The sequence below is a fragment of the Geotrypetes seraphini genome, chromosome 1 (assembly GCF_902459505.1).
Source record: "Geotrypetes seraphini chromosome 1, aGeoSer1.1, whole genome shotgun sequence".
Classification (NCBI taxonomy): Eukaryota; Metazoa; Chordata; class Amphibia; order Gymnophiona; family Dermophiidae; genus Geotrypetes; species Geotrypetes seraphini.
This window is the reverse complement of record NC_047084.1, coordinates 152,603,865-152,631,056: the sequence shown is the minus strand read 5'-3', so window position 1 is coordinate 152,631,056 and position 27,192 is coordinate 152,603,865. Positions and strand designations below refer to the sequence as shown.

The window sequence follows — 27,192 nt, the reverse complement described above, 5'->3', positions numbered from 1 at the left end:
TTAGTGTGTGTATGTCTAATAATTTATATTGTTTGTTTCCCAGCTATTTTAAATTATTATGTACAATGCTTTGTACCTTTGGATAAACGTTTAATCAGAAATTTAAATAAACTATGAAACTTTGAATGGCAGCACTTTGGTTTTCGATTCCAATTGAGACACAGGCTTAGGAGAGGAAAAAGAGACATCCAGAAATAAACCTTGAGCATCTTCCATAGTATGATCCAAATAAAAAGTGAGTGTGAATGAATGTTGCCATTTATATTACATTACATTACATTAGTGATTTCTATTCCGCTTGTGCCTTGCGGTTCTAAGCGGATTACAATTAGAAGAGATCTGGACATTACCGAGAGAATTACATATACAACGATTCAAGTAAATTACATGTTATGGTAGAATGTTACAGATTTAGAGACATCTGGAATTTTTCAGATAGAATTACATAGCCAGATTCAGGTAGTTACAGGATACAGTGGGGAGTAACAATAAATTCAGGTAACAGAAGAGCATTATCTAACATTGAAGGTAGTTTAGGGATACCACTGTCCACCAAATAGCAAGTATAGGGCTTTAGCTTTCCCCTTCTCCGAAGCATGACTACAGTTAAGTCTTGAAAGATTTGAATGGGATAGGAATCTCAGTGAAAAGAGTTCTTTTTTCGTGCTGCGGACATTATCAATTCTTTCAGCTTAAAGTCAGTAAAACAAGCCACAATATCCCACGGGATGTTAGCCCGCTGATGTACCAAAGTCCGATGTGTTCGCTTAGTACCAATGGCCTCAGGAGACAAGGACCTTGAGGTATCAGTTAATAGGAAGCTCACAAGCCGCAGAATTGTCAGTTCAAAGTCATTATAATTGGGTGATTCCTGAAGGCCCCAAAAACAGAGATTGTGCCTGCGGGACCTATTTTCGACATCTTCAATTTTGAATAACAGGTAGGTATTTGTAGACTTGCAATCTTGAAATGCCGACTCCACCGCAGTCAACGTGTCTTGATGTTCCTTCAGTCTTGCCTCGGCCTCTAGCACTCTGCCACCAAGTTCCTTAATCTCGCCTCATAGATAGCGGAGAGGGTGGTGAGCTCAGATTGAACTGCTTTTAAGATCTGATTTAATTTCCTCCTGGATCTGGTGAAAGTCTAACAAGGGATCGGTCACACCCAGCTGAACATTTTCGGCAGCCATGTCCCGCTGAGATCTTGCACAACACGCTGCATGTTCCGTCGCCATTTTATTCTCACCACGAGGCTGAGAGAAAGGAGGGCAATAAGCAAAATTGGCCAGATCCTTTTGTGTCACAGAGCCACTAGGCATACTAACGTGAAGGCCAGCCTTTCCAGCAACTGATTCTCCACAGAAAAAAAAACTGATAGCTGGTGAAGGATGCTGTTTATTGCTAAATACACTCTGGACCCTGCAGAGCTCTGGACCTAAGTTCTATTATGTGTGTGCTGTGTACTTCGCCTTGTAAAAGGTGGATTATAAATAAACAAACCATTTGAGCGGTTACGTCACGCTCCTCCAATGCAGCTTTTATTCATGTACTACTTCTTACTGCTAGGGAAATTCATGCACTTAGCCTCACCAGTGCATAGATGAAAGCGCGTGAGGACAAAAACACTAAAACAAATGCATGCATGACATCAGCGTGCCGGATTAAAAGGTAACTGTAAAGTGCTCAAGGGGGGTGTGTATGTGGTAGGAACCCCCAATCTTACTTAGAAGTGTTGGCACTGCCGTTGGGGGGTTTGGGGGAGGAAACCCCCCAATTAAAGAGGAAAGTGTAATTTTTCCCAGTGTTTTAACAAAAAAGTTATAGTTTCCTCTGTAAGTGTGTGTGTGTGTGTGGGGGGGGTTCCCCCCCAACAACAGTGGCAACTCTTCTACGTAAAATCGGAGGGTTCCCCCCCCACACACACCCTCGGAGTGCTTTAAAGCTACCTTTTAATCCAGGGCGCTGACGTCCTATGCACATTTGTCTTAGCGTTTTTGTCCGTACACGATTGTCTGGCGCGCTTTAGTCCAGTCACCAGCCTTAATACTCCTGGTGCATGAATTTATCCCAGGCTACAGTGGTCTCCTGATTGTTTGGACTTAACTAGTTCAAAATTGGAAGTTTAGTGCTGTTCGTTTTTTCAAACTGTATTTGGTTGTGTCTGCCTGTCTTTCTAAATAGACCTTTTTTTAAACTCTTTTCTTTCTTCTCAGGTTTTGAACTCCCAGGCTCGACATGTTGAAATTAGGAAGGCCTGTATAAAGTATCTCCAGGAGAACCGGGATCGCTATGAAGCGGTAAAGCCTTTGTGTTTCCTTCTTTTCTCTCTGGTATTGTTTCACAAGCTGGCCCTCCAAGGTGGGCATTGTTTGCATTGCTTGCTCTGCTGACTGATCAGGTTTTCCTATCTGCTGGTTTTCCTTTCCTGCTGCTTTTCCTGTCTGCTCTATCAACAGTTGCTTAGTATTGGTTGTTAAAGTGACTTTCTGGTGGAACAAGTAATTACAGTGGAATTCAAAACTGCTGATGAGAATAGCAGGCAAGTAGGCTTTGTCTAAAACTACTAGATCTAGAGTGGTGCTTCTAGTGCCCCGCAGGGCATCACAAAGCCATGTTTGGGGTGGTGACCAGGGTAAGCTCTCCATAAAGACATTATTTGGCCGTAGTGCACTTTATCCCAGGACAAGCAGGCATGATATTCTCACATGTGGGGTGACGTCATCTACGGAGCCCCAGCGCGGACAGCTTTTCAAGCAAACTTGATTGAAGTTTCAAGTTTGCTACACTGCACCACGCATGTGCATGCCTTCTTGCCCACTAGAGGGCGCATCCCCACCTCGTGGTCCTCAGTTCAGTTTTTTCCGCGGAGCCAGAAGCCCTGTGGAAATTGTGCTCTTTAGCTTTTGCCTTCTGACACCGCGGCTGGGTGTTTTCGCTCGGTCGCTGTGGTCCATTTGTTGTTTTTCTTCGTTCGTGTATTAGTTAACGTAAAAAAAAAATAAAGGTTTTTGTTCGGCTCCGGGGGCTCCCGGTAGCCGCGGCCGCGGGACATTGTTCGTTCCCGTCCATTTTTTGAGTTCATGTCCCGTCCCTTGACGGGCTTTAAAAAGTGCACCCGGTGTGATCGGTTGCTCTCTATCACCGATCCACACCGGTGGTGCTTGCTCTGCCTGGGTCCTGAGCATCCTACAGAGTCCTGTGATAGGTGCTCGACTTTTCAGTCTCGAGCGCTCCGCAGACGCCGTGCCCGAATGGCGGAGCTCTTTGCCGTGGACCCTGCGGCGCCAAAGGCCTCGACGTCGGCCTCGGCTTCGGCCCCGGCCTTGACCTCGGCCTCGGGTACCTCGACCTCGCCGCGACCTTCGGCTTCATCCAAGCCTGCTACCTCGACGAAGCCTGCCCAGGGTAAGTCCTCGCTTCCTTCCTCGACTCCAGGGTCTGCGAAGAAGCCATCCTCGGGCTCCTCCACGGCGGGTGGGTCATCCTCGGCCCCGCCCCGAGTGTCGAAGTCGGGTGCCCCGAGGGAATACTCGAGACCGAGGTCGCCCTCCAGGGAGCACCCGACGGCCCCGGACCTACCCGCCATGATGGGGGTTCCGGTCTTCCAGGACCTGCTCCGAGCGCTGATTGCCTCGGAGCTGTCCGGGGCCCTCGCACACCTGCAGCCGGCTTCGGCCTCGACTGCTCCGGCCACATCCTCGACTGCTCCGGCGGCCTCGGCCTCGGTCCCCTCGGCTTCGGCCCCCGGGGTTCTCCCGGTCTCGACCCCGACCTTGCCCTCGACCTCGGCCTCGGTTGACCAACCTGAGCGGAGCGTGCGGCCTCGGGACAAGGTGCGTCGGGTTAGGAGGATCTCTTCTTCTTCCTCTTCCTCGAAGTCCTCCCGGGAGGAAGCCCAAGCGTTCTCGGGGTTCTCCTCGGAGACGCGGTCGCTCCTCGCCGACCGGGGGTGAGACGTTGCGGGTCTCGGAGCTCCGCCTCGACAACCCGAGGCTTTTCCGTTCCTCCGAGGGCAGGGGTTCGAGAGGCTCCTCGCCGAGACGGAGGGGGCGTGCCTCGGTGCCTCGTACCCCGGGGACTTCTCCCAAGGGCTCCTCGGGGCATAGGAGATCCCCGACCCCTTCAAGGTCCCTGGATGTGGCCTCCTGGGGGTCGAGGTCTAGTAGGGAGCCTCAGTATTCCCGTGAGGTTTCCCCCTCCTTTTTGGCGGCACGGGCTTCTCGAACTCCTTCCCCGCCTTCCAGGCCCTACTCATTTTCCAGATTCGTGCAGGATATGGCACGTGCTTTGGACCTGGACTTACTCGCGGGTTCTCAATATACGAAAGAGTTTTTGGAGGAGCAAGACTTGCCCACTCCCCAGAGAGAAACTCCTCGGCTGCCTCTCAATAAGGTCCTCCACCAGACCTTCCTGAGAAATTTGGAATCCCCTCTTACAGTCACAGCGGTGCCGTCTAAGATGGAGTCCAAGTACCGGACCATCCCATGTAAGGGCTTCGAGAAGACACAACTGTCTCACCAGTCGTTACTTGTCGAGTCGGCGCTGAAGAAATCGCAGCCCTCGAGGGTTTCGGCGGCAGCTCCTCCCAGACGGGAAGGGCGGACCCTGGACAAGTTTGGTCGCCGCCTCTATTCCAATTCATTGATGGCTACCAGGGTCCTCAATTATGCCTTTACATTTTCCTCCTATCTTCGACGCATGGTGAAAGACTTGCCCCGTTATCATGGGGTCATGCCAGATTCCCATAAGGAGGGGTTTGCTACTTTCATGGCCAATTTGTCTCAATTGCGTCTGTACCTGTTCCACGCTGTTTACGACGCATTTGAACTGGCCTCGAGGGTCTCCGCCTTTGCGGTGGCGATGCGCCGGCTGGCATAGCTCCGTACGGTTGATATGGACCCGAACTTGCAGGAGCGTCTGGTCAATCTACTGTGTGTTGGATCGGAATTATTCGACGAGTCCTTGGAGGCGACGACCAAACGACTGTCGGAACATGAGCGCTCCATCGCCTCCTTGGTCCGTCCTAAACCTCGGGCCCCGCCGCAGAAGCCTTTCAGACCTCCCCCGCGGCGATACCCGCAAAAGTCCATGCCGGCTTTCTCGAGGCCTCCGCCCCGGCGCCCCCCGCGACAGGGTAGAGCGGGCCAACCAAAACCTCAGGCGCAGGGGGCGTCCAAGCCGGCGCCGTCTTTTTGACGTGATGTGCGGATGGGGGCGGGCCCCCTCCGCACTCTCGCCGGACCCCCTTCCCATCGGGGGTCGACTGCGGGCCTTTCATGCGGTCTGGACCGGGATCACCTCAGATGCTTGGGTGCTTCGGATCATCTCCGAGGGCTACTCACTAAATTTCTTAGCCACGCCGCCGGAACATCCGCCGGGGGCTTCTCCGTGCAATCGAGCCCAGCTTCCTCTACTCCTTGCGGAAGCCAGGGCCTTGTTGAGCCTTCGGGCGGTGGAGCGGGTTCCCCCCGAACAGCGGGGGCGGGGGTTTTACTCCCGCTACTTTTTGGTCCCAAAGAAGACCGGGGACTTGCGCCCCATTTTGGACCTCCGGAAGCTCAACAAGTTCCTGGTCCGGGAGAAGTTCTGTATGTTGTCGCTTCCAGTTTTATACCCTCTTTTGGAGGAAGGGGACTGGATGTGCTCCCTGGACTTGAAGGAAGCATATACTCATGTTCCGGTGCATCCCGCCTTCCGCAAGTTCCTACGGTTTCAGGTGGGGGAGTTGCACCTTCAATATCGGGTCCTCCCCTTCGGACTGGCTTCGTCCCCTCGAGTCTTCACGAAGTGTATGGTGGTAGTCGCTGCAGCCCTGAGATCTCGGGGGCTGCAGGTCTTTCCCTACCTGGACGATTGGCTGATCAAGGCATCGACCAGGGAGGGGGTTATCTCAGCGACCCAACAGACTATCATCTTCCTTCAACGTCTGGGGTTCGAAGTGAACTTTCCCAAGTCTCAATTGTGCCCTACTCAATCCCTTCAGTTTATCGGAGCCGTGCTGGACACGGTTCGCCTCCGTTCGTTCCTCCCCCCCCCTGGGTTGGAGGCCCTGCTTCAATTGAGTCGCCAGGTTTCGCTGATGCCTGTAGTATCGGCTCAGCGCATGATGGTTCTTCTGGGCCACATGGCATCGACGGTCCACGTTACTCCGTTCGCCCGCTTGCATCTGAGGCTTCCTCAGTGGACCTTGGCCTCGCAGTGGCGTCAGGATCGCGACCCAGTCTCTTGTCCGATAACGGTGACTCCTTCTTTGAGACGCTCGCTCCGTTGGTGGACCAACTCTTCCAATCTTTCTGGGGGTTTGCTCTTTCTCGTTCCTCCGCATCGCAAGGTCCTGACCACGGACTCCTCGGAGTACGTGTGGGGGGCTCATCTCGACGGTCTGCGGACCCAGGGTCTATGATCGGCAGAGGACCGTCTTTGTCACATCAATGTGTTGGAGCTTCGGACCATTTTTCTGGCGGCTCGAGCGTTCTGCCACTTGCTACACGATCAGGTAGTCCTCGTGCGGACGGACAACCAGGTGGCAATGTATTATGTGAACAAACAGGGCGGAACGGGCTCTTGGTCCCTGTGCCGGGAAGCCCTGCGCCTTTGGGAATGGGCGGTCTCCCAGAACATCTTCCTACGTGCGGTTTACATTCAGAGAGAGAGGAACTGTCTGGCAGACAAACTCAGTCGTCTTCTCCAGCCGCACGAGTGGTCGCTGAACTCCCGGGTTCTACGCGAGGTCTTCGACCGCTGGGGGACTCCTCAGGTGGATCTGTTTGCCTCCCCGGAGACTCACAAACTGCCCCTCTATTGTTCTCGGATGTTCTCCCGGGACCGTCTCGAGGCCGATGCCTTCCTTCTCGACTGGGGGGGGGAGGTTCCTTTATGCGTTCCCTCCTTTTCCTCTGATCTTGAGAACGTTGGTACATCTCAAATCGACCAGAGCCACTATGATTCTCATTGCGCCTCGTTGGCCCAGACAGCACTGGTTCTCCCTGCTCCTTCACCTCAGTGTCAGGGAACCTCTGCTTCTGCCTGTTTTTCCCTCTCTGCTGTCTCAGAGTCGGGGTTCGCTGTTACATCCCAATCTTCAGTCTTTACATCTGACCGCTTGGTTCCTTTCCCCTTGACTTCGGTTCCTGTTTCTCAGTCGGTGAGGGAGATTTTGGAAGCCTCGCGCAAGGTCTCGACTAGGCTTTGTTATTCCCAGAAGTGGACCAGATTTTCATCCTGGTGTTCCTCGAACCATCTGGACCCGAGTTCAGTTCCAGTGTCTTCGGTGCTGGAATATTTGTTGCATCTGTCTAAGTCTGGGCTGAAGACTACTTCCATTTGGGTGCATCTCAGTGCCATTGCGGCGTTCCATCGGCATCTCGAGGGTCGGTCTCTTTCTCTTCATCCTCTGGTAACTCGTTTCATGAGGGGTCTCGTAAATGTTCACCCTCCTCTGAAACCTCCTCCTGTAGTTTGGGATCTTAATGTGGTCTTAGCTCAACTGATGAAACCTCCTTTTGAGCCTATCGACAAATCTCATCTTAAGTTTCTCACTTGGTCTTTTTGCTTGCGCTCACGTCCGCTCGTCGGATTAGTGAGCTGCAGGCTTTGGTTGCGGATCCACCTTTTACTGTGTTTCATCATGACAAGGTGGTTCTTCGCACCCATCCTAAATTTTTGCCTAAGGTTGTGTCTGATTTACACCTCAATCAGTCCATTGTTCTTCCGGTGTTCTTCCCGAAGCCCCACTCTCATCCTGGTGAGGCGGCGCTTCACACGCTTGAGTGTAAGAGGGCGTTGGCCTTTTATCTCCAACGTACCAAGTCTCATCGGAAGGTTCCTCAATTGTTTTTGTCCTTTGATCCTAATCGGTTGGGACATCCTGTTTCCAAGCGCACCTTGTCCAACTGGTTGGCTGCTTGTATTTCTTTTTGCTACGCTCAGGCTGGTCTCACGCTCCATGGTCGAGTCACGGGGCATAAGGTCCGGGCTATGGCAGCTTCTGTTGCTTTCCTCCGGTCTACTCCTGTGGAGGACATATGTAAAGCTGCCACTTGGTCTTCGGTTCATACGTTCACCTCCCACTACTGTCTGGACACTTTGTCCAGAAGCGACGGCCGGTTTGGCCAGTCGGTGTTACGTAACCTGTTTTCCTAAATTGCCATCCTCCCACCTGCCCTTTTTTGGTTGGCTTGGAGGTCACCCACATGTGAGAATATCATGCCTGCTTGTCCTGGGATAAAGCACAGTTACTTACCGTAACAGGTGTTATCCAGGGACAGCAGGCATATATTCTCACAACCCGCCCTCCTCCCCGGGGATGGCTTCTTTGCTGGTTATGGAACTGAGGACCACGAGGTGGGGATGCGCCCTCTAGTGGGCAAGAAGGCATGCACATGCGTGGTGCAGTGTAGCAAACTTGAAACTTCAATCAAGTTTGCTTGAAAAGCTGTCCGCGCTGGGGCTCCGTAGATGACGTCACCCCACATGTGAGAATATATGCCTGCTGTCCCTGGATAACACCTGTTACGGTAAGTAACTGTGCTTTCTGTGGCTGTGCGATAGAAGTATTAAAAAACGTTGTCCTAATGCAATTTTACTATTCACTATTGAACTCGGATAAACTCATAAACTAGGCCTTACCGCTAAGTTTCTCACCGAAGCCTGTACAGTTAATTAGGGTATCTAGGATGTTTTATTTCTACTATAGTGGATTAGTATATCTAGATGGTTTATATCAAGCATAGTTGATTGATGTATCTCGAATGTCTATATCTACAATAGCATGTATAGTTAAAAATGTATCTCGAATGTCAATAACAGGTATGGTTAATTAATGTTTCTTGGCTGTTTATAGCATTTATAGTTATAGTTACTTACTCCCTCTTCTATGAATCTGTGCTAGTTTCTAGTGCGGGGAGCCGTGCTGAATGGCCCGCGCTGCTCCTGACGCTCATAGGAACTCAATGAGCGTCGGGAGCAGCGTGGGCCATTCAGCGTGGCTCTCTGTGCTCAAAACTGCTAGCGCAGTTTCATAGAAGAGGGGGTTAGTGTTTCTCAGATGATCTCTATTTTACCATAACTCCAAATATGTCTTGTCCACATTTGTCTCGACTAAGTACCCATGTAACCCATTCTGGGCTCTTTTGGGAGGACGGGCTAAATAAATGAATAAATAAATATTAGGATTTTTTTTTAATCCATGTTCAGGTCTCCTCTTATTCACAGGCTTTTGCTGGCTAGAAGGCTTAGAGGCAATTCTTCTCAGAGAACATAAGAACATAAGAATTGCCGCTGCTGGGTCAGACCAGTGGTCTATTGTGCCCAGCAGTCCGCTCCCGCGGCGGCCCTTAGGTCAAAGACCAGTGCCCTAACTGAGACTAGCCTTACCTGTGTACGTTCTGGTTCAGCAGGAACTTGTCTTACTTTGTCTTGAATCCCTGGAGGATTCTCCTATAACAGCCTCCGAAAGAGCGTTCCAGTTTTCTACTATTCTCTGGATGAAGAAGAACTTCCTTAAGTTTGTACGGAATCCCAAGGGTGCTCAAGGAATTAAGGAATGAAATAGCAGAGACACTTCAGCAAATATGCAACCTATCCCTAAAAACTGGAGAGATCCCGGAGGACTGGAAAATAGCTAATGTCACGCCCATCTTCAAGAAGGGTTCGAGGGGCGACCCGGGAAACTATAGGCCGGTAAGCCTCACATCGGTCCCGGGAAAGATGATGGAGGCACTGATTAAGGACAGCATCTGTGACCATATCAAAAAAAATGGACAGCTAAGGTCGAGCCAGCATGGGTTCTGCAAGGGTAGGTCGTGCCTCACAAACTTGTTGTACTTCTTTGAGGGGGTAAATAACCAGGTGGACAAAGGTGAACCCATAGACATAATTTACCTAGACTTCCAGAAAGCCTTCGATAAGGTACCACATGAGCGGTTGCTCAGGAAGCTATGGAATCATGGGGTGCGCGGGGAGGTCCACCGATGGATCAAAAACTGGCTGGCAGACAGGAAGCAGAGGGTTGGTGTAAAGGGCCATTACTCGGACTGGCAAGGGGTCACGAGCGGGGTTCCTCAAGGATCGGTGCTGGGACCGCTCCTGTTTAACATATTCATTGACGACCTGGAGGCGGGAACAAAATGCGAGGTCATCAAATTCGCAGATGACACCAAACTATTCAGCAAGGTTGAAACCACGGTTGACTGCGAGAATCTCCAAAGGGATCTTACGACATTGGAAGAATGGGCGAAAAAGTGGCAAATGAGCTTCAATGTAGGGAAATGCAAGGTCATGCATATAGGGAGAAGGAACCCGATGTTCACTTACAAAATGGGGGGATCAATGCTAGGGGTCAGTAATCTGGAAAGAGACTTGGGAGTGATGGTAGACACGACATTGAAGGCGTCGGCACAGTGCGCCATAGCCTCGAGGAAAGCAAACCAAATGTTAGGTATCATTAAGAAGGGTATCTCGACCAGAACGAAGGAAGTCATCCTGCCACTGTACCGGGCTATGGTGCGCCCGCATCTGGAATACTGTGTACAGTACTGGTCACCGTACCTCAAAAAGGACATGGCAATGCTTGAGGGAGTCCAGAGAAGAGCAACTAAACTGATTAAGGGTATGGAAAACCTTACATACACTGACAGACTGAAGAAGCTGGGGCTGTTCTCCCTGGAAAAGCGGAGACTCAGAGGAGATATGATAGAGACCTTCAAGATCCTGAGGGGCATCGAAAAGGTTGACAAAGACAGATTTTTCAATTTGAAAGAAACCACAAGAACAAGGGGTCACTCGATGAAATTGAAGGGGGACAGGTTTAAAACAAACGCAAGGAAGTACTTTTTCACACAGAGGGTGGTGGACACATGGAACACCCTTCCGGAGGCCGTGATAAGAAATAGCACTGTACAGGGTTTCAAGGATGACCTGGATAGGTTCCTGGAAGACAAAGGGATTGAGGGGTACAGATAAGAGCAGTGGAAGGTTTAGTGTAGAGGTAGGCAATAAAATTAGTCAGGGACCGCTGACCAGGCAATATGCCTGATGGGCCGCCACGTGAGCGGACCACTGGGCTGGATGGACCTCTGGTCTGCCCCGGCGGAGGCGACTACTTATGTACTTATGTACTTATCCCCTTTTAACTTTAGAGAGTGCCCTCTCGTTCTCTCTTCCTTGGAGAGGGTGAACAACCTGTCTTTTTCTACGTAGTCTATTCCCTTCATTATCTTGAATGTTTTCGATCATGTCCCATGCTTTCTTGAATTTAGACACAGTCTTTGTCTCCACCACCTCTGCCAGTTGACTATTTCACGCATCTACCATCCTTTCTGTAAAAAAACGTATTTCCTTAAATTACTTCTGAGCCTATCACTTCTTAATTTCATCCTAGTCATGTAGTTTAGTGGACTGGTTATTACCACCAAACAGGTAAGTCCTAGCTCTGACTTAGCTCCACTCTTGCAGCGAGATAGTACTGTGGCAGTCCATGGTAATTTTTGGCAGTATTATCCAGATAATGCTGAAAAACCCCAGTGAGCCACTGCTCCTAGCTGGTTAAGTGGCACTGAATATTAACACCTAAGATGAAGCAAAAACAACCAAACTTGAATTTCACATGTGCCGCATATTCTTCTGGGGGAGTGCCAAGTAGGCGATGTTACAATAATTGAGTTGACTCAGTATAAGAGATTGTACCAGAATTCGAAATGATGAGATATTGAAGTAAGCTCTGATGGACCGAAGTTTCCAGAGGGTGAGAAAGATTTTTCTAATCAAGAAGTCTACCTGGTCTTTCATGGTCAGGCTCTGGTCCAGTGTTACTCCCAATATCTTCATAGAGGGTTGAATGGGATAACTAAGGTTATTGATGCACATTGGTGCTTTAGTGTCAAGTGGGTATGGCGATGCTATGAAAAATTTTGTTTTCTCTGAGTTTAGTTTTAGTCTGAATTCAGTCATCCATTGCTCCATCTGATTTAGTACTTCTGTTGCTTTGGGGGTGACTTCTGAGACAGAGTTAGTGAATGAGATAATTATCATGAAGTCATCAGCGTAGCTAAATAGTTTTATCCCCAGCTAGGACAGTTGTGCACCCAATGAGGACATGTAAACATTGAGGAGCAAAGGGGATAGTGGTGATCCCTGTGGCACGCCAGATGGATTGCTCCATGTGTCAGAGAGATCGTGAATAAAATGGACTTGATAGGTATGTGATATAAGGAAACCTCGAAACCAGTTCAGTACCTCTCCTCTGATTCCAATTGCGTCTAGGCATTGTAACAGTTTTCCATGGGTGGATCAGCTTCAGACAGAAGTCACGTTTCCGTTAGGAAAAGACAGGCTATTTGCTTGTTGATGATCCAATCTTTAATTAAAAATGCTTTGTTCCTAACAGATCTGGTGTTAAGATATGCACAGGGAACGGAAGTAGATGTGATAGGTTTGGTGGATGTAGTGGTTCTGATAGGTTTTACTTCCCTTATCCTTTTATTTTTTGGGGTACATTGATGTGTTGTTTTATTTTACTCTATTTTTTAATATCTGAATATCTGCCCTGATTTGGTTGTGTCTTGAATAGATTGTAAGCTCTGTATCTTACATGTTTGCAAACAGTGTTGCAGATATCTAATGTCACTACAGCAGTGTCTCGCAAACGTTTTCGAGCTGGGGCACACTAAACCTTGTGTCCCCGGCTCGAGACACCCGGAAGTGTGCTGGCGTCAGCGTGATGGTGTCACGCGCATGCGTGACATCAGCGCATGCGCAAAGGCCCTTCAAACGGGCCTTGAGTTGAGAGAAGAACCTGCGCTGGAGAGAAGGGCTGGCAGAGAGAAGAGGTGCTGGCGACAGGAGATTGCTCTTCGTGAGAGGCACGTCCTGTAGACGGTCATCGGCACCTCTCCTCTTCCCCAGTGTACCGCGGCACACCTGAAATCTCAGGAGGCACACAGTTTGCGATAAACTGCACTATAGAAATGATGTTATTTTCAGTAGTAGTAAATTTTAGGAGCCCAGGAGAGCCTGCACCTGGGATTTCTTTGCTTTATTCTGCGAGTCTGCAAGACTCCACCAGCCTCTGTGTTGTTTTTGCTGCTATTCCCTGACACAGCTTCTCCTCTGGAAGTTTTCAGATACAGCATTCTTTCTCATCAGTTTCTATCAACTGATCTCCCCTTTTTCCATAGTTTCTTGGTTCCATATTCACTACGAAAAACCCTATGCTCTGCACAACAACAGTTATTATTTGTTCCTTCATTTTGACAATTTTTCCTTGGCTTTCACAGGAACTCTTCTTTCTCTGTCATGGCTCCTACTTTCTGGAATTCTTTGCCTCACTATCTCCGTTCTGAAAAATCATTTACAACTTTCAAGTTGCAATTAAAGACATACTATTTCTCTTTGGCTTTCTGTTCTTAATTTTTGTCAAGTGTAATAGCTGCTGGCAACTGTTCTCTTGTCAGTTTTCTTGACTTCTTTTCACGTGAGCAGAAATAAAACAAGTTTCCATTCTCCACCATATTGTTCATTCCTTTCCTTTCCCCAATCCTTTTTGTTTTTATTGTAACCTACTGATTTATTTCTTTCCTCATGTTTCCATAACCATTTGAATGTTGTGTTTTGTCTAATTTTCCTGCTCCCTATCTCATCTTAATTTTAAAAATATTTTTGCTTTTTTATTCATTTTGGCCCCCTTTTATTAAACCACTGGGAGCCACACTCATAGAGTTCCTATGAGCGTCAGGAGTAGCGCGCAGCACTCAGCGCGGCTAGCGCAGTTTAGTAAAAGGGGACCTTTATTATTATATTTTATTGTAAACCACTTAAATTTACTTTGGTTTTATATTTGTGGTATATCAAATAAATTGGACTTGAACTTCACAGAGGGCAAATGAGCCCTGGTTTTAAGCAGAGAAACATTAAGTTGTCCAAATTTCTATCTTCTGCCATCACCAGGTTTTCTCACAGTGAGATGACACATTTAATAAATTTCCGATTTGTTGTTTTTTCCCCAGTTTATCGAGGGATCTTTTGAAGACTATCTAAAACGCTTAGAAAATCCACAGGTATGTACTGAGTTAATGTGGATGATTTTGATTATGTTGAAATAAGAGTGGAATTAGCTCATAAGAGTTATCGCAAATAGATTTTTTGAGTTCCTCTTAGTTCCTTTTTTATTTGTATGTGTACTTTGGCGAGGAGGGCTCAATCTATGACCAGTTCAGGGTTATCTCAGCCTGCCAGAAAAAGGTCAATTTGCCCTGAATAAACTCCAAATGGTCAAATGTGGGCTTTTGGCCTAGTCACAGGTGTTTATTGAATCCTGGTATGGTGATGATGTTTTGCAATGTTTTGTTTAGTTAAAGCAGTGTACCTCAGGGCCTAGATAAATACATTTTTCCTTCACTTTTCTACTGATTTTATAATAAAAAGAAGTGCATTGTTGGTTGTTGCTTCCTGAACTAGACTGGGCTCAGAATCTGTCACCTTTGTTTTGTGAAATGCCCATCCTTTTCCTTTGGCAGTACTCGCTGTACAGCACTGTTCCAGATTCCTTGCTTCTCTGTCCTGTAGTCTGGTTATTTGTTCTGATAATGTGGACATAAACACTAGCTCGTGCTCAGTTCAACAATTGTTTGTTAATATATCGATATATGAGAACATGTAAGTCTTAAAGGGAGACATAGTATGTTCTAAACCAGGGGTGGACAAACTTTTTGACTCGTGGGCCACAATGGGATCTTAAATTTGACAGAGGGGCCAGGTGACGGGGGGGGGGGTGTGTGTGTGGGGAGGGGGTGGTACGGGAAGGTCTGATGCTGAAGGAGGAAACAACACTCCTGTGGCTGCCAGCTGCTGAATCCTCACATATCCTAAACATAACATATTCCAGTTAATACATTCAAAATAAAACACTTTTTTCTTCCTTGGTGTCTGGACTTTTTGTTTTTCCATCATCTTGGTCCCAGTTTCTCTTTCTTCTTTTTCTCTATCTTTTACTAATTCTCTTCTTTTGCTCCATTTCATTCACTATACCTGTCTCCAACATATTGAATTTTTTTCCCTTTCCCATGGGTTCAACTCTTTTCCTCTTTCCCCATGGTCCAACATTTTGCTCCCTCTCTTTTCTATTGTTGTGTTCTTCCCTTCCCCCTTAATGCTGAACAGTGGGTTGGAGGGAAAGAGAGATGTTGCATCTCTCGCTCCCTTCCATCCCCAGACCTAACATTTCTCCCTCTGTCCCTTCTTTCCATCCCCAGGTCCACCATCTCTCCCTTTCTCTTCCCAACTAGCCTCCCCCTATCTTTCCCTCCCTCCCCAGGTTCACAATCTCTCCCTTTCTCTTCCCAACAGCCCTCTCTTCAAGTATCTTTCCCCTTCCTTCACTCCACCCCACCCCACATCCAACTTTTCTGTTTCTCTTCTCTCCTTTCAGATCTCTCCCCCCTCCTTCCATCCATCCAACCTCTCTCCTCCTCCGTTTCCAGTACCATAAGCTCTTCCCCTTTATCTACTCCCACACTCAGTCTGCCACTTCTTTTAACTCCCTCCTCGTCCCCCTTCCTACTTAAAAAAAATTACAGCTAGTAACGAGGATTTCCTCACCCATATGTCTTCCTCCTTCTATCCATGCCAGAAGAGGCGGTGAGGGTTGCCAAAAAGGTCTATGAGGAGAAAATAGCGCGAGAGGCCAAAAATTTCAAGCCCTTTTTTAGATATGTAAAAGGGAAAAAACCGCACGGGAGGCGGTGGGACCGCTGGACGACCTGGGAGGAAAAGGGTGCGTCAAGGATGACAAACAAATTGCAGACAGACTGAATTCCTTCTTTGCGTCTGTCTTTACAAAAGGAAGACACCGCAACAATACCTGACACAATTAAAGTGTTCAAGGGAGTCGTACAGGACAGCCTCACCACAGTAGAAGTGTACTTGGACCAGATTTACCACCAGATCGACAAACTTAAAATTGATAAATCTCCTGGACCGGACGGAATTCATCTGAGAGTCCTAAAAGAACTGAAATTTGAAATCGGAGAACTATTGCAAAAACTTGCCAACCTGTCAATCAAAACAGGACAGATACCGGACAACTGGAAGATAGCGAACGTTACACCGATATTTAAGAAAGGATCGAGCGGAGTGCCAGGCAACTACAGACCTATGAGTCTCACGTCTTTCCCTGGAAAGATGGTTGAGGTACTGATCAAAAATAGCATAGTTTGGCACCTAGACACACACGACCTGATGAGAGCCAGTCAACATGGATTCAGGAAAGGGAAATTATGTTTGACGAACCTACTTCAATTTTTTGAGACAGTGAACAGACAAATTGATAGTGGAGAACAGGTGGATATTGTATACTTGGACTTTCAGAAAGCATTCAACAAGGTTCCACATGTAAGACTTCTCAGGAAATTACAAGGCCATGGAATAGAGGGAGATATACTAAGATGGATAAGCAAATGGCTAGAGAACAGAAAACAGAGAGTGGGCATAAATGGGAAGTTCTCAGAATGGGAAAAAGTGACTAGCGGTGTACCCCAGGGCTCGGTACTTGGAGCCATCTTATTTAATATTTTCATAAATGACCTGGAAGAAGGAACATCCAGTGAAATCATCAAGTTTGCAGACGACACAAAGCTATGCCAGGCAATCAGATCGCAGAAGGACAGCGAGGAACTCCAGAGCGACTTGAATCAATTGGAGAAGTGGGCAGATAAATGGCAGATGAATTTTTAATGTGGAAAAATGCAAAGTGATGCATTTAGGCAGAAAAAATAAAGATCACAAGTATAGTATGTCAGGTGTAACTCTGGGAAAGACCGAACAGGAAAAGGACCTGGGTGTACTGATAGATAGGACCCTGAAACTGTCGGCGCAATGTGCGGCGGTGGTGGCAAAGAAAGCAAATAAAATGCTAGGCATGATAAAGAAGGGAATTACAAGTAGATCAGAGAAAGTTATAATACCGCTCTACAGAGCCATGGTCAGACCGCACCTGGAATACTGCGTCCAGCATTGGTCTCCATACCTAAAGAAGGATATAAAACTGCTAGAGAGGGTGCAGAAACGAGCAACGAAGCTAGTGAAAGGTATGGAGAACCTGGACTACGAGGAACGTTCCAGAAGCATGCTCGTAAACCAAAGTACTCGTATATCAAAGCGAGTTTCCCTATAGGAACTAAGGGAAACTCACTTGATACGTTCCTCCTCCCCCCCACCCCCCCCAAGGCCCGCGGCGCTGCTCTAGCCCCCCCCCCCCGAGAACTGGCATTGCTCCCCCGCTCACGAAGGCCCCCCCCAGTGTGATTTGCCATCCCCCCCTCGCTGCGATCTGGCATCCTCCATGCACCCATCCACCCACCCGAACACATTGCTTACCCCCATCTGGCACCGGCACCAACGCACAGGACATGCCGGTGCCAGTGCCTGAAGATCTGCCGTCTTCTTTTTGCTCAAGGCCCAGGAAAAAGAAGACGGCAGATCTTTGGGCACCGGTATGTCCTGTGCGTTGTTGCCGGTGCCAGATAGGGGTAAGCAATGTGTTCGGGTGGGTGGATGGGTGCATGGGGGATGCCAGATTGTGGTGGGGGGTAGAGGCATGTGGGGGGGGGGATCGTAAATCGAGGCAAGCTCGGTTTCTGAGGCGCCGATTTTGCGAATGTTTTGCTTGTCTTGCAAAACACTCGTAAACCGAGGTACCACTGTACTTGTGTTGAGTTTAGGCACTGAGATAACTATACACTGCTCCCAGGTCTCTCTGATGATGACCTTTACTATTCATGTAATTTAAAAGAGAGGGTAAGGCTGGCCTGGTGGCTCCTAGGAGGGAAGACTTGGATTTATTCCCAGACTTTTTGTTCTTTTAGTCTGCCAGGGCTGGGGATGCTGCAGAGTTTTTGACTAGCTCTATCACTGACCTCTCCCTATTTGACCTTGGGTGCGGCACTTTACCTCCTTATGCCTCTGGAAACCAGTTGAAAGCAAGGTTTTAGTCTGAGCTCTCCTGGCTAGCAAATTTCATATTTTGATGCATTTTTAAATGAACATGTATTGTTGGCATAAATGGATTTTCGGTGCAATAGGTGACACATTCTAGACCAGGGGTCTCAAAGTCCCTCCTTGAAGGCCGCAATCCAGCTGGGTTTTCAGGATTTCCCCAATGAATATGCATGAGATCTATGTGCATGCATTGCTTTCAATGCATATTCATTGGGGAAATCCTGAAAACCCGATTGGATTGCGGCCCTCAAGGATGGACTTTTAGATCCCTATTCTAGACAGATGGGGTAGTGTCTCCATGGCCACTTGCCATCTACAGAATGAATCTACTCTGGATTTTTTCTCTGTGCCTCTGCTCTACTTCACTGGGCTCCTTAGCTCCTTCTACAGTTTTTCCCTTCTGCACGCATGCCTGCAGGAGTATGTTTGCTTTGCTCTCTACAATTTATTATTTTATTTGGTGTATTTTATGTCCCTTTTTAGGGGTTTTGTTGTGCTTGGAGTGATTATTCAGTTTTGCCAGCGTTATGATCACATAGACTTTGGTCTGCAGCTGACAGGCCAATCCCTGATGGTACCTGTCAGCCAGCCTGTATTTACTTTATAGGAGCTCAGGGCTATCCCCATCTTTCTCCTTCTGCTAAAGAAAGGTTCGTGTGCAGGCTGTTTGGCATCCGTTGGAGACTCGGCAGTGTCTCGCAGGTTGCCGGCTTTGTCGCTTTACCTCCGCCTGTCCCTGAGCATGTCCATTAGTCCACAGGAGTGGAGGGAGGTACAGTCAGGCATGCGGTCTGACTGGCAGCTTGAAGATCCCAGGCATTCTCAGCATGAGGCAGTGATTTTCTGATTCCAGCTGCTGACAGACAGCTGAGACAGACTGCAGCACATTTTCAGCATAGGCTGTAACAGCATGTGAGGTGAACTGGGGAGGTTGAAATTTAAAGTTTTGAGGGTTTCTGCATGTCCCCCTGTGTTCCCCCCTCCTGAAAAATCCCAAAATTGCAATTTTTGTAGTTTGTTTAATGTAAAACATATTTCGATTTTCTTAATGACAGCCATCTTGGATTTTTTAGCAATCTTTTTTTCAAAAGCTCCTTGCTTCTCCAAAACCGCAGTTTTTGCCTTAAAACTTGTTGGGATGGAGTCCTTGGGCTCTCCTTATATGAATTCTTACCAAGATTGTGCAATTTTAGCACCTCAAGAGCGTCCTTGTGCCGTGTGGTGCGGCCGAGTGAGGCAGCAGCATTTAGTTTAGCCTCTCCCATGTTGAAGCAGGTGACAATGTTTGGCTAGCCCAGTGGGGTACCTTTCTTTATTATCGGGGCTTGGCATGGCTGCTAGTTCCTTGTGCCTGGCTGCGGACCCTTCACAGCCTAAGAAACGCAAAGTTAAGTCATTAAATGGATGACCCAGGAGCCGGTGGCTTTCTCTGAATTCATAAAACATTTGTGGAATGAGTTTCAAAGCTGGTGTTCTTCTCCTGTGCAGTCCCGCTCCACTTCAGATGAGTCTCTTAGTGGCATAGCTTCTATGGACATGTCCCAGTCTTCTGCCTCCCGTCCTGCACCTTCTGCCAAAAAGGTACAATGACACCAGTCCCCAGGGATGCCCTTCTCCAGATAGGGGATAGGCTCTCAACATTCCTATCCGCCTGGATTTGCATTTCGTCCAACCAGTGGGTCTTGGACATGAACATTCCGATATTTTCAGCCCACCGCATATTCTTGCGGTTTCATGTCCTGGAACAGCATTACCAGTTCTCGACTGTACCCTTTGGGCTGGCAATGGCTCCCTGTAGTGGGAGCCCACTGCAATCATTGTCCCATCCAGGGAAGTTGGACATCCTCTCAGAGGAAATGGTCAATCATCTGGTTGAAGCAGAGAGCCATTTGGCTGGCCCTGATGTGATTGCAGAAGACTCTAGAGGGCTAAGTGGTCAGGGTCTTCTTTGACAATGTGATAGCAGTAGCCTATGTCAATCTTCAGGGAGGGACCAAGAGCACACATCTCGATCAGGAAGTCCGCCTTCTTTTTCTATGGGTAGAAGGCTATCAGCAGTGCATGTGGCAGGAGTCGACAATGTTCAAGCCGACTTTCTCAGCAGACTGGACCTGGGCGAGTGGGCTCTGTCTGCAACGGCGTGCCAAGCCATAGTACGGCACTGGGGCTGGCCCAGCTTCGACCTCATGGCCGCAGCAAGGCACAAGAAAGTGGATTGTTTATTCAGTTGAAGATCCGAGCCCAGAAGTGAGGGTCTCAATGCTCTAGTGCAGCTGTGGCCCCAGGAGCATCTTCTGTATATTTTTCATCCCTGGCCCATGATAGGCTGAGTCATTCGGCAGATTGCAGTCCATTCGGGCTGTGTCATTCTGGTCGCTCCAGATTGGCCTCGCAGTCTGTGGTACGCAGATCTGATGTGTCTTCACAAGGGTTGCGGCCTTTGGCTGAGCGCTCATCCAGACGGCATGGCTCTTGAGCATACAGCCTTAGAACAGAAAGGTTATTCTGCTGTGGTTAGACTTGAAAAGAGTGTCAATAAAGTCATCCACAGTTTTTGCTTATGCTAAAGCATGGCAGGCTTTCCAACATTGGTGTGCTCAGGACTAGGTGGACCCTTTTTGGCTCTGATCTTGGTGATTCTTGTCTTTCTGCAAGCTGGACTTGATAAAGGACTCACTGTAGCATCTCTTTGGGTCAAGGTAGCTGGGCTTTCTTGTGTTAGAGCCCGAGTTTGTCATTCCTCTTTGATGTCTCATCCTGATGTCACTAGATTTCTGAAGGGGGCTCTTTGCATTAGACTGCTGGTCAAGTAGCCGTTCCCTTTCTGGGACCTCAACCTGGTGCTGTCTAGCCTCGCCATGGCTCCCTTTTAGTACCTTTGGGATGCTTCCCTCTTGGACTTGACACTCAAGACTGTGTTTCTGCTCACTGTTACCTCAGTGTGGTGGGTCTTGGAACTCCAGGTTCTTTCTTGTAGGGAATCATTCCTCTGCATCTCGAAGACTGCAGTTTCCCTGCATGTGGTTCTTTCCTTGCTGCCGAAGGTGGTTTCAGCTTTCCATGTTAATCAGAAGGTGTGTTTGCCTGCTTTTCAGCCTACTGGTTCCAGGACTCAAGATCACATATTGAATAAACTTGATGTGTTCAGAGTGCTTTTTCGCTACCTGGAGGTCACTAACAAATTTCATCTCTGTCAATATATTTGTGCTGACTCATTCTGTTAAGCAGGACACTCCTGCTTCCAAGGCCACGATTTCCAGATGGGTCCATAGGACCATTTCGTCAGCCTATATTCTTTCTGGGAAACAGTCTCCTGCTTCTGATAAGGTGCATTCTACCAGGAGAGCTGTCTCCCCTGAGGAGATCTGCAGGGTAGCAACATGATCCTGTGTATACACATTTTGTCAAGTTTTACAGAGTGGATGTGGTTGCAAGACAGGACTCTGCCTTTGGGTCCGCTGTCATATGGGCCAGTGCAGCAAGCCCGCCGTAGCTTTTTGGGGACTGCGTTTGTACGTCCCATCTATTTAGAATGTCTCACCTATTGCATTGGAAAAAAAGATTATGTACTTATGTATGTAAGCTCTTTTCCAGTAGATAGATGAGACATTGTTGACGCCCGCCCTGTCCTTCCTGCCCTGCTTACTGTCTCAGTTTGTTTATGCTTCTCCAAGTTTTTTTCTTGGATACTCGTCAGCCCTTAAGGACTGGGAAGAACTCTGTATATATGTTCCTTTTTCTGTGGATATGTTCCTTTTTCTGCGGGAGTAGTTTCTGAGCTCCTTTGAGGCCTTTGTTGTCTGTTTGCAGTTGATGTTCTAATGTTGAGTAGCATGGTTGCTGCTGAACCTGATTGCCATAGGTGTCTCTACTTCACGTTTATTTAGTGGCTCTCGTTGCTTGGGTATTAACGTAGAGGGAGCTAAGGAGCCCAGTGAAGTAGAGCAGAGAAAAAATCCGGAGTGAATTCCTTCTGCAGATGGCATGCAGCCATGGCGACAGTATCCATCTGTCTAGAATGTCTCACCTATCTTCTAGAAAAGTGCTTACCAGGGTAAGTACATAATTTCTTTGTAGTTGGTAATTCAGTACAGATCTCTTTGAAGGAAATTTTTATGTTACAAATAATCGGGGCTTTGTTTTGAGGAGGTACTCGGGGGTACTGAGTACTGGCACTTGTTCCTTTACTTGATAAAAATGACCTGTGGGCTCCAAGTATTAATAAGAGATTAGGTTCTGCATACTCAGGTTCTGATTCTGGAAGTGGCACCTGCAAAATGAGTGTATGCCAATCACTTGCAGGAATCTCATCTTTTTGGTAACATAGGTGTCTTAAATGTAGACCAGCATTTTAAAGGCCTACATTTAAGACGCCTGTGGAGGCGCTTAGGGACGCCTATGGATGCCTAAGGCCATTTCCAGCGCAAACTACACCCATGGCTCCATAGACATCCCTATGTGCCTCAGGCGTGAGACAGATGCCTAAGAATGGCGCCTGCATTTTGTTTTAAAACATGTGTCCCGATTGGTTTGTTAGACGGCTGTAGGATGCCTACTGCTGCTTAACTTCGGGATGCTGTTTGGAGAATTGGGCCCTCAGTGCTGCCTTCTCATGGGTTCTGTGGCTGGTTGTAGGAGGCCTTGCTATAATAGGGTGGGTCCTTCAGTGATCATCCCATTCCTGAAGATTGGCCTGGTATTTGAGTACTAGAAACCTTTTTGCTTAAAATAAAAAAAAGCAGCACTGCAAATAATGAAGACCATAAATATTGTGCTTGGATTTTTTTTCATGTTATATTGATCAGTTTGTCTGAGTTTTCTCATATGTATGTATGTTGCCTACAGGAATGGGTTGGCCAAGTGGAAATAAGCGCTCTGTCCGTGATGTACAAGTAAGATAAATGTTTAATTCACTCTTACCTGATTGCACATTGTAGGCAGCTATGAAACTGAAGTTTCAGGTTTGCTTATACCAGGGGTGCCCAACCTGCGGCCCCGCGAAGTATTTTGTGCGGCCCCGGTCGAGGGCGATGCAGTGTTTTCCTCTGCTGCCCCCTGGTGTTTACCGTCTTGCTGGCTCCCACCTCTGTCTTGCTGCAGTGTTTGTGCGGCCCCAGAAACATTTTTTTGGGCCAATGCGGCCCAGGGAAGCCAAAAGGTTGAACACCCCTGGCTTATACCATTAGAGAAAAAGTCAGTTATAAGAAAGTTTTAGGGCTCCTTTTACGAAGGTGCGCTACGGGTTTTAGCGCACGTTAGCCAAAAATCTACCGCCTGCTCAAAAGGAGGCGGTAGCGGCTAACGCACGCGGCATTTTAGCGCATGCTATTCCGCACGTTAAGGCCCTAGTGCGTCTTTGTAAAAGGAGCCCTTATTGTTCATGCAATCCCCAGAATTTTTAGGGGAAAAATGTTGACTTGGTTTATATTAAGATAGGTTTAGATTTGAGTATATATGTTATGTGGGTCCCTGATTCTAGTCCAAACAAGCCCTGCACCCAGGTTTAGAAAGTGCTGTTGTTTGTTCTAGCACTGGTGAGCCTCTGACTTTGTTTTCTTTCTGCAAAGTGGTTTTAAATGTTCCATATTACAGACTTTGATGGGTTTTTTTTGTCTTATTATTCTGTGGCTGTGAATTGTACTGTTTCTCTTTTCTTCTTAGGAGAGATTTTGTAATTTATAATGAACCTAATTCATCTCCTTCGTATGTCACGGAAAATGGTTTTCCTGATAAGGTAAGAAAAGAGCAAGCATAATCTGAATCTCTCTTCTGAATTTCATATTCTTCACTTCTGCCCTCTTCTTCTGTCGGATATCTTACCTTCAGCTCACATTTTCCAAGGCCGAAAGGACTTGAGTCTGGAAAGGCTTACAGTTTGGAGGCCATTGGCCAAAAATGCTCTTGCATATCCTTAGAAATTCTCCCAAAGTGGTAATAACTACTGCCCAAAATATCTGGCGACAGCCAAAAAGGCTTTTAGGATGTATCCCTTAGAGCAGTGTTCTTCAACCGCCAGTCCTTGGACCGGTGCCAGTCCGCAGAAATTTCCTGCCGGTCCACAGGGCCGGCACATGTATTGGGCCCAATATTTTTGAATTTAGTGATTGAATTCTGTCTGAGAATTTACATCTGCTGTCTGTATTTTGCACTTTTCAGGAAGAAAAGCATTTGTTTCTTTTTCTCTGGGGTTGTACTGCATGTAGAGTCTTGCATCTTAGGGTTTGTTTGTATATATTAGTACTTTTAGTTTTTGGTCCCGTATTTGCATAGGGTTATCTGTGTTCTGGTAGGAATGAATGTTGAGAAGCATATGTACAGTCTGTTTTGTGTTGTTTAATTTTGTGGTTAACCATTATGTGTTTTTAATAAGATTATATTGTGTGTATATATGAAAAATGAATGGAAAGAATTAGTACTATTATGGGGGCGGAGATTGGGTGGAAATGGGCGGGGTCTGACCTATGGCTTAGCCCAGTGTTCTTCAACTGCCAGTCCGCAGACCGGTGCCGGTCCACAAAATAATTATTTTTATTTCCGCCGGTCCATAGGTGTAAAAAGGTTGAAGAACACTGCCTTAGAGGGCATTCTTTAGTTTAAAATTTTCTGCCCTTGTCAAATTAGGTGTCAGACTAAAATGAAGCCCAGTCCTTGATGAGTAGCTCCTTTCTGCAAACATCTCCTTACTGTGGCCATTGGAGCTTTTTATTTAGTTGTCTAAAACTACTTACAGAGAGAGCATCTGTAAAATAAGGCACTGTCCATTGCCCGGTGATAGCCCCATTTCAAACCACCTGACACCTATTACATAAAATCTACCCCCCCTTTCATTGCATTCCCTATATCATTGAGCTACAGCAGTTTTCTCAAACTCAAACCCTTTGCAGGGCTACGTTTTTGATTTGTAGTTACTTGGAGAGCCTCAGAAAAAAATAGTTAATGTCTTGGAGGCGAGGATTATCTTCAAATTTGCTTGCCTTTGCTTCAAAACCCTAACAGGCTCGTCTCCAATCTACCTATCAGATCACTTTGTCCTTCCTGGCCCCACCCGCACACGTAACGCCCACATGTTTGCCTTCCCGTCCCTAAAGTGCTGCATCTACAAGAGATTCCTTGACAGATCCCTGGCGTTCCAGGCATGCAAATGGAACAAATGTCTATCCACTCTCATCTCTAATTCTCCGTCCTACCAAACTTTCAGGAAGTCAATCAAAAACTTATCTCTTTGACAAATATCTCTGACTCCCGCCCTCCTTGTAACTCTACTTTTAACTATGCCTTGTACCTCCCACCTTCCTGCACCTCCCACCTACCTGCCTCCTCCCTACCTGCACCCGACTTCCTAAGCCACGCCGATTGACTTGTTTATAACCTCTCTATTTCCTTCTTGCCTGCTCCCGACTTGCTAAGTTATATTGATTGATTGACTTATTTGTAAATTTCGCTGTAGATGTACAGTCTCTTGTCATGTAAACCGCTCTGAACTATTCTGGTACTGCGGTATACAAAAATAAAGTAGTTATTATTATTATTATTGAAGAGGTAAAACTCTTTATAGTTTATAAATCTTTCCTTTTGTCTAAGTCTTAATAATAATATTGTAATTTATAGCTAAAGAGACATATGATCAAGAAACTGTTTTATTTTACTTTTGTGATTATGATAAATATACTGAGGGCCTCAAAATAGTACCTGGCAGGCTGCGAGTTTGAGACCACTGAGCTATAGTTATTTCCTTTCCATGTGCACACATCCCAATCTAAGAAAGTTTAGCTGTCATTTGCTGCTGTCTGCTTTGACCATATCTCTGGAATCTCAACGTAAACTTCTAGAGGTTCAAGTTTCTTATCAAAACAAATGTCTAGAAGGTGTACAATATAAAAAGATTGTAAGAAACAATTAAAATAGGTAAATAAAAAGCAATGTTTTATCAAATATTAAAAATACTAGACAAATTCTGAAATTCTCCCAAAGTGGTAATAACCTTTTTTGTTTCAGCTCTGAATGTTGCAGCCTGTTGCTGGCTGATATCATTCATGCCCAGGCCAACCAGTGCTGTAGGCATTCTGGATTGGGGGAGTGTGGGAACCTTTCTTATGCGTTTGGCCCACCAGAGCCTTCTTCCAGTGATGCGGTCATCTGCTATCAGCAGTGTAAGACTTAGGAGCACGCCTAAAGCAGCATCAAGATTCTTGCATGCCACCCCCTGGTGAGGTAGATTGGCACCCTGGCTGGTTGTCCACTTTTTCTGTTCTTCCAGTGGTTCTGGAAATGACAGCAGTGTTAGCAGGAGGGAAATCTATATCCTTTCTGCAACAAAGAAATAAGTCCTTCTGTAATCATAAGTGCAGATCCCTGAACAGTGATGGTGGGAGCTTTGGCATCTTTAAGAAGCAGGGAGTAGGGGAGGCAGTTAAAGGTTACCTGGCTCTTTTATATAGAAACATGATGACAGATAAAGGCCAAATGGCCCATCCAGTCTGTACATCCACAGTAACCATTATCTATTCCTCTCTCTAAGAGATCCTACATGCCTATGATCTCCCTTTTTGACGACCCGATGTGGTAACTGTGGGGCAACGTGTCATCGATGCGACAACCTAGTCAAATTTTCCTCAAGGACAACCTAGTCAAATTTTCAAAATTTCTACAATTAATATAAATGAGATTAATTTACATGTATTGTTCTATTGTGTGCAAATATATCTCATGCATATCCATTATGGAAATCTTGAAAATCTGAATTGGTTTTGGTCTTTGAGGACCATGGTTGCCAACCCCTTCTATGGAATTGTAATTCACCAAACTACATAGCATCAAAACTTCAAAATTACATTCCCAACCGATCACTGAGATCCCAAACAGAAAAACGGCTGGTCCTGCCACCAGGCCGCTCACTCACATCTGTGACAGCCCCCGAAGAAGCTCATATTTTCATTACATATCCAGAATGTGGCATGTCATCCCCTCATCCATAAGATCACTACACAGTCTATGGAACTTCAGAAAAGTTGTGAAAACCTTCCTCTTTACAAACCCAGCTTTTCGAAGACCCGCGTCTACACCCCGGACGGATGGAATCCCAAAGACACCACCTAATATACTAAACGTAATCTCGCTAAAATTCACATGCCACCGCAAATATAACCTGAATTACTACCAGTTTCTCTGACAACAAAGATGCACCCACCTGCAAAGAAAACCT

General features: G+C 46.9%; 1 protein-coding gene across 6 annotated transcripts in view; it reads left to right on the top strand.

Moving 5' to 3' along the window:
- Window positions 1-27,192, top strand: part of OTUD4 (OTU deubiquitinase 4) — a 214,915-nt gene that overhangs the window by 45,956 nt on the left and 141,767 nt on the right. For all 6 annotated transcript variants that reach the window (XM_033940020.1, XM_033940021.1, XM_033940019.1 and 3 more), the window contains exons 2-5: window positions 2,213-2,296; window positions 14,003-14,053; window positions 22,836-22,882; window positions 23,652-23,724. In XM_033940020.1, the coding sequence (XP_033795911.1) occupies window positions 2,213-2,296; window positions 14,003-14,053; window positions 22,836-22,882; window positions 23,652-23,724 (255 nt within the window). The remainder of the gene's footprint in view (window positions 1-2,212; window positions 2,297-14,002; window positions 14,054-22,835; window positions 22,883-23,651; window positions 23,725-27,192) is intronic.